General features: G+C 45.8%; 1 protein-coding gene across 1 annotated transcript in view; it reads left to right on the top strand.

The window, feature by feature from the left end:
• The first annotated feature begins 1,210 nt into the window (after nt 1-1,210).
• LOC105907069 (ran-binding protein 3) overlaps nt 1,211-8,030 on the top strand; it is a 16,246-nt gene continuing 9,426 nt past the window's right edge. Inside the window, exon 1 of the mRNA XM_042703104.1 lies at nt 1,211-1,238. Within this exon, the coding sequence (XP_042559038.1) occupies nt 1,211-1,238 (28 nt within the window). The remainder of the gene's footprint in view (nt 1,239-8,030) is intronic.

Genomic DNA, 8,030 nt, shown 5'->3' with positions numbered 1-8,030 from the left:
GTGTAAAGTGAGGTGTGCGGAGAATGAGCTCATTCACTCCGTAGTGCACCACACTCAATAGCCACGTTTGTCCCCGCGAGTAAACACACACGCACACTCACACACCATGGAATCCCTCTAATGTGGCCTCGCAATATCCCCGGCCACTAATTCATGTGCGCTCGCGGTGTGACAATGATACCATCTCTGACCAGATGGAGCAGCACACACACACGCACACACACTGGGTCTCACTGTCCGGCATAGTGGTCCAGTGTTTGGGCTCCAGGTAGCAACATGAGGTTTGGGCCCCTTTCACCAAAGTCATGCGGTCCTTGAAGTGGGCAAGCTGACGGCCTGGAATTTGAAGATAATCAGACATTCATCGCCATGGTGCCCAAACTCCCCAGAGCCACAAACATTAAAAAGATCAAATGTTTGAAACCGGGTCAGCACAGGAAGTGTCAAGGGAATAGGCTACTTTTCATGGGTTTCTTCTTCTTCTGCTTGTTCTCTGTGTGTTGATTCAGCTAGACTTCAGCTAAATAGTTTTTGATTTCATTCGTTTCTGACATAAGTTGCTCTAACACAATTTAGAGATCAGGGTGGACACTACTTTTGTTATTACTGACAGAAGAGAGAATGATCCTCTGGCAGAGGGAATATACTATGCACATAGTCTGTAGGTCCACCTATGCACAGCACTTTTACGGGCGTTCTATACAACTTTGCACCCGATCACTACTTGTAAACTGTTAACTGTACATGCACATAGTCTGTAGGCCTAACTACATTCACAAATTGTATAGGATTCTATAGCCTACAGCCCAAACTGACGACTTTTAAAACTGTAAACGTTCCACATTCGCACATGAAAAATCTGTAAAACGTAATTATTAGCCCATTGCTAAGGCAGATACTCCCTCTATTTACCCATCTCAGTTCAGCACAGGCCATGCTCTGACACTCGCTGTAATTATACGTAATTGCAGATTACTATATGGTTGCAAAAAAGCCCTATGCATTGGGCCTGACAGACTATCTGTCTAACAATACAAACCAGTTTCACCATAGTGATGTCTGCGGTTGATAACGCCGCACCAAAATAAGGCCTTAACAAGCACAGGGTTCCCAGCCAGCCCAGCCCAGCCCAGGTGAGTCATCGACCCATAGATTACATTTCAGCCCACGCTCTTTCAAAACGTTCCTCACCTCAGCGAGGTGTTCCCACATGCGGGTGCACAGTGTGGCAGCCCCAGGTATGCGCGTTCACTCAGTCTGTCAGCGGTTTGTCAGTCGGAGCAGGCTGTGCCACTCAGCACTGCTCACCTCTGAACAGGGAGCTATCACGCCTGGGATGACAGCGCCCAAAATCACACACAATATCTCTATCTCTCACACACACACACACACACACACACACACACACACACACACACACACACACACACACACACACACACACACACACGCACACACGCACACACGCGCACACGCGCACACACGCACACACGCACACACGCACACACGCACGCTGCTGGCAAAATTCCACAACCATGTGTAGAATCAACAAAGACGAATTCCCACTCACTGTTTTCTCCTACCCGGCCCGGCCCAGCCCAACTCATGAATTCAGGCTTGTTATTATTAGACTTGTTATTCGAGTTAGGATTGGTTGGAATACCTATCCTTACACACCATTTATATTCATGAGTTACATTCAACACATCTTTCGCTGTATGAATACATTATTACCCAATGCAGATATCTTACACAACAGTTCCAGTAGCAGTGTTCTGAGCATGTAAAATTAAGTCATGAGCCGTTTCAAGAGGTATTTAAAGTGATGTTTCATATCAAGTCAATGGTACTCAGTTTATCAATAAAGAGTGAAATCAGAAAGATCGAGATTGAGGGCCATCTGCTTCTCAGCAGATCTGGTTTTCTGTCTTCGTATGTAAACCATCTATGGAGAGCTCTCTTCTCCCTGTGGCTTCATGACACCATTGTTTAGGATGCCCATCAATGTCTGCCTGATGCTAATTGTAGGGAGAGGTGGGTAGCAAGCAGGCATGCTATAATTTCATTGGAAGAATATGAGTTTTATTTAGCCCCTGCGGCCTGCTTAGGGGGCAAACGTACAGAAGCGCAGGCCTCCGTTTCAGCTGATTGGCTGTTTGCTCGGGTAGCCGGGGCCTGGTCTCCCCCCCTCCTGCCGGTCGCAACCAGTGCCTTTTATGTGGCTGCGCCATGCGGTCCTGATGACGGGCTCGGATGTGCTCCCTGACCCAGACCATAATGGACAAGTTTTGCCCGCCGGAAGAAAATTACAGCCCTTCTGGAATGTTGCTGTAGTTGTTATTATTTTTTTTGTCTTATAAAACACAGAAGTACATTGCCACAAGCCTGGAGAGGAAAAAAAAAACAAAAACAAACACACACACAAAAAAACGAAGCCCCCTTTTGCTATTTATTAAAAAAAAAAAAAAATGATGTTAACCAGTCTCTGCTGAAATGCTGAGTGTGGGATGTTCTGTATATCGCACGAAAGCGACGAATGATTGGAATCACATTCAAAAGCACGCTATTGTGTGCAGGGTTCACGGTCCAGTCAGGCCAAATTACAGAGGTCCAGCTGCCCGTCTCCAAGCCTGGCTGTCCTGTGGCCTCCTCAGCCCTGGTGCACTAGTGGTCACGGTTCTGAGCGGATCGTGCGTTGAGAAAAAACAATCCTATGATGAGCCTTGGCGATGGTGTCGAGAACTCAGGCCCAGGAGATGTTGTGTTTGTCATAATTCCCTTCTCTTCTTAAGCAAACACACAGGCCCAGAACAGATGGCTGCAGCACAGTAGACACTGACTACTGTGAAAACATCTGGGAGCACAGAGCACTGAAAACAAAGAGCATCAGCAGTGCCCCAATACTACTGCTACAAGCCTGTTACGACCTGACAGTCGGCATTTCTTTTTAGGGTTTGCTTTCATTCAAAACATGAACTTTTTCCAACAACATGAAGCTGATAGGGGTTTATGTGCATCTAGCTGAATGGAGATTTCAAGCTTCGCAGACTTCAAACAGTGGACATGTCGGGTCGTGTTGTAATTCCGTCTGACACTAAGTGGTTAACTTAGTGTCGTGCACTTTGTTTGCACGACTTCGCCACACTAATTGCCTCAGCTCTTGAAACAGCATGCAGCAGTGCTGTAAGGTTTTCTGCCACTGCAGATTCTAAACTTAAACCTCTGCCGAATAAGACCTCCTTTTGGCCCGAGAACTGCTTCTCTGGAAAAGCTAAATTACGCCTCTGGCCCAAAAGTGTGCGAGTATGACTTCATGTAAAAATCAGGCCTAAATGGCTTTGATATTTTTGGCCTGGTGAACTGTGGTGAGGCTTAATAGGGGCAGTGTGTGTTCTGTGTCATGCCCAAAGAGGTCAGCATTAAGATCAGCAGGCCTTGGTTTGGCCCCGGCAGGAAGGCAGCATCTGGCAAACAGCTAAAGAGCTAACGCCGAGTGGCTGGGTCTTTAGCCTCGTCTTCCCCACAAATTGCCCTGCCAGGATGACGCCGTGCAAGAGGCACGAGGAACAGGTGCCTTGCTGCTGCCACAAACACCACCACTCCTCTGGATGAGTTGAATGAGTCGACGGGGATCCTAGGCTGAGCAGGACCAAGAATCTGTCTTCAGGCATTTGAAGGACAGGGGCAGTCAGGGGGGAGGCCCCTTTTATTTTCAATCCAAGAGGGGTGATTTCAGGTGTTTGAAGTGAGACAGATAGGGATCTGAGAGATATCCCTCCCCCAAGTGTTAATGCTGCAGTGCCACAGGGATGTCTGTGTAAAGTGTGTGTGTGTGTGTGTATGTGTGTGAAGTGTGCTCAAGTAACACAATCAGGATCAAAGGAGGTGAGAGGGAGCCTTGGGGGGGATGTTAAGGCCTCTTGTTGTTCCTTAGTAAGATCTCCCTCACTCACACTGACACACTGACACACTGACACACACACACACACACACACACACACACACACACACACACACACACACACACACACACACACACACACACACACACACACACACACACACACACACACACACAGCAGGATTCATTTACTCGGTCCAACAGAAATATATTGCCATGTCTTTCCAGCAGAACGCTTGTGCCACAGCATCTACAATGTTGGGTAATGTTGGCCTGCAGAGCCGAGGCAGTCTTTGGCACTGAATACTACAGATCAAACAAACATTGTTAGGCAACATCCATCCACTGGATTATCTGACAGCATGTTTTACAGAATGATGAGGGCGGAAATGTCTCTGGCACATATTCAACCTAATACCTGTTCAGGAAAATTACAAGTATGTATCAGTCACTGTGTGTGCACTAATTATTGCTGATGCATGTGTGTGGGAGTGACTACGCACTTGGCACAGCCTACCGCCCTCACAGAGGTGTGCTGGATAACAATAGGCGCCAAGGGAACAAGAGGAAGTGCCCTCCAACGTCAGCACCAGAGCTTTGCCCCATAGTCAGCAGGAGTGGTGCCCGCCATGGGAGTGATGACTGATACACCTGGCCTTGCTTAATGCTTAATCGCCCTGGCCGACGGAACCAGTTCAAGTTCCACCTCGTTCAATGGCTTCCTTCCTGTCATGTGGCAGTTTAGGACAGTTCTTTGATAATGGAGGGCAGTTTTGTGGCTTTCAATCCCCCTGAAGCACTGTCACCTCGATTGGTACCTGCATGGCGTGTAACTCTGGTTTGACTCCCTTTTGATGAAGAGACGGCTGACAGCTGGAAGAGCTCTCTGCTTACTCGTTCAGAGCTGACCTGAGAAAGAGGGGTCACCGTGTCACCTGGACACCTGTATTTGTGACAAAGCCGCCGAAGTGGAAGGGGGAGGGCACTTTGACCCGTGCGGAAAAGTTCACAGAGTTGGAGCGAGCCTGACAAACCTAGTTTGAAGGCTGTCTCTTCTGAAGTCGACAAATCTCCTGCCTAGAATGTAGAACCTGTAGGGCCAAGGGGAGGAGGGGGTGTGTAGGAAGATTCTGATCTGAGAAGGGAAAGTTAAAAGGAAGAGAAGAGGTCTACACTGAACTCTGTGGCATTTCACTTAAAAGATGACATCATTAACTTTAGTTCTAGTGTAAATTACCGTCTGGCTTAAAAAACAAACAAACAAAAAAAAAACTCATTGCACAAATGAGTCCAGCATGTTAACACTCAAACCACAGTAAGTCATTTCCAAACACTTATCAAAGTGGCTTTGGGTATATTGATAATATTACTGAATTTACTGGGAATGCACACCTCATACAATACCAGTTAAACCATATGATGTTAATTTAGCAATACAATGCCGGTTTAGCCAACTGATGCCAGTTAAGCCATACAAGGCCAGTTCGATATATAATACGATTTCAGTTTGGACATGTAGTGCTAGGTCAACTCCATTTAATGCCAGATGGGCAGTGCCGTAGCACATTACATCAGTTCTGCACAGGAATAACCATTTGCCGTTCCTCTGTATGGCTTAACTCTCATTATATTGTCAAACTGGTATTACTAGGGGCGGCAGTGGTACAGGAGGTAGAGAAGTCGTTTAGTAATCGGAAGGTTGCTAGTTCGATTCCCTGTCGAAGCGTCCTTGAGCAAGACACTGAACCCCTAATTGCTCCTGATGTGCAGTGTGCCATCAGTGTAAATGTACAATGTGTATACATCCTTGTAAGTCGCTTTGGATAAAAGCGTCTGCTAAATGACTAAATGTAAATGTATTACAGGGCAATGCCTTTACTACTATGGAGACTCCCATTATTTAACTTGCATTGTCTGACCAAGATCAAGCACCTGGTGAGGGGAGCATGTGTTTGTGTTTTCTCTCAGGTAGGACTTCAGCCCAGATGTCTGGGGTTCTCAATGAGACACAGTCATTCCTGTATAAACTGGTAGCATAACTCATGCGCATAAATCACACGGAGAATTTCTGAATCGCTCTTTCTGCAATAAAACAGTTTGAGAGAGTATTTCACAATGTCTCTTACCCTGGGCACGCATCCCCCTGAAAGCCATCCAAGGGGCAAATAACACTGGGGAAACCACAGAGAGAGACCCAGGGATGAACCCCTATGCTGTAACATAGCACTGCATATCTGGCTGGCATGGAGTCTTCACTGGGCTTCGCATTAACCGGGATAAATTCTCAATAAATGCAGTGAGTACTGCTGTGAACTCTACATCATTAAATATCTCCTTTTAAACATCCTGCCCAGACCCCGAGACCAACTCACTTGATTATAAATAGCATCTTTGTGGTGAACATTTACAGATATCTTCATGTGGGATATATACTTCTATTTTAACTTTTACCCTTGAATTTTCTTCGACCAGAAAAATACCACTACCCCCCTCCCCCAACCAACCCCACATACATCACACACACACTCATGCTCCCCCAACTCTCCCCCAGGCTATATGTCTAACCATCTCCTGAGTGTAATTATCGTGTTTAAAGGGAAATTATCTGTAGATTGCTAGCTTCTTTGTGTGCTATCATAACAACACTTAGAGAACGGGGGTCGTCGTGTGCCGCGCCCTTTCCCCACTCTCCCTAGTTGAAAACCAGAAGTCTGTGGTACTACACACGTGTTTGCTGTCGAGTGTGTGGGCTTGCGTGAGTTTCATGTGTGTGTGTGTGTATATGTGTGTGTGTTCACATGGCTTGCATTTACGTGTCTGTGTGTATGTCTCTGGCTGTATTTTTAGCTGGCTCTGGTGGTAAGTGGTCACGTAGAGAAAAAAGTGTGGTGGATTTCTGGTGGACACATGTCCCCACAGTCTTCCCTTCCCTTCCCTTCCTCTGTTCTGCGGTTGGACAGCAGTCTCCAGAAGGACGAGAGGGGACCCAAGCACTAGCAGACGTGTTTTACAATGGACACTGGTCACGGCACCTGCCAATAATGCACACTTACTGAAGGTAGCAAACACTGTTGGGGACGAATGCTTCCATGAGGTCTGAACTGGGGAGGAAACTGAATATTCAGCGGGGGTATGCAGATGCTAAACTGAGAAAAAATAGTTCTTCATGCAAATAGAACTTTAGAGCATCAGGTGTTGCGTAGAAATGCATTACTATGGATTTCCGTACTGAAAAGTGAACGGACTACTTGTGGAATTATTTGAAAGATGTTAATAAGAAGCAAATAGCTGGGCTAACATGTGTAGTTAAATCCTGTTATCGCTACTGAGACACAACTTGGCACTACATTGGCGGGGTAACACACCTTCCACAACATTGATACAAAATATACTGTATATATGATAACAGCACATTTTGTCCAACTAAATCAGTCCCTCTAGTGTGAACGACAAGTTGTGAAGAATATCTGACACCATGCTTTTTGTTCTGGACATTCTCAAATCTCAGATGCAGGTCTGAACAAAAAAGCACTTAATGCAATGAAACAAAGCAGGAACAGCGAACGTGATACCAACACACAGTAATTCTATACTGACCAGGAATAAAAGAGGGGTGAGTCATGTTAGACATCTATGCCCCCACACAATATGGCACCTGCGGAATCTGGCAGACATTTTAACGCAGTTGTTATAAACGTCTACTACAGCAGTATTTTTTAAATGTTTAAATGGTTTATCTTATTTCTAAATATTACAGCCCAGGGAGTCAAACTGATTCATATGGTTGCATCACTCCATCCATTTTTAAAACTGATTAAATGAGTCCTAGTGAGAAACTATTGCAATACACAGTATACTGAACAAAATAGCTAATGTTGCCTTTTTTAATGGCTGAATTTTCAGTTACCTGTAAGCACTATATACTAGATTCAGTACCAGTAGCAGAATCTGCAGTAGTAGTACCCAGACATTGACGCTGATCGTTAATATGACATGCGGAAATCTGCTGTGTGTGAGTGGGGTAACAGGTTTCTGTTCAGTCCCTCTTCACCTTGCAGCCATTGAGAGGGCTGGAGAAAGAGAGAGAGAGAGAGAGAGAAAGAAAGAGAGAGCGTGAGTGTGTGTGTGA

This window comes from Clupea harengus, chromosome 22, assembly GCF_900700415.2.
Source record: "Clupea harengus chromosome 22, Ch_v2.0.2, whole genome shotgun sequence".
Lineage (NCBI taxonomy): Eukaryota > Metazoa > Chordata > Actinopteri > Clupeiformes > Clupeidae > Clupea > Clupea harengus.
This window is presented reverse-complemented; position numbering and strand designations above follow the sequence as displayed.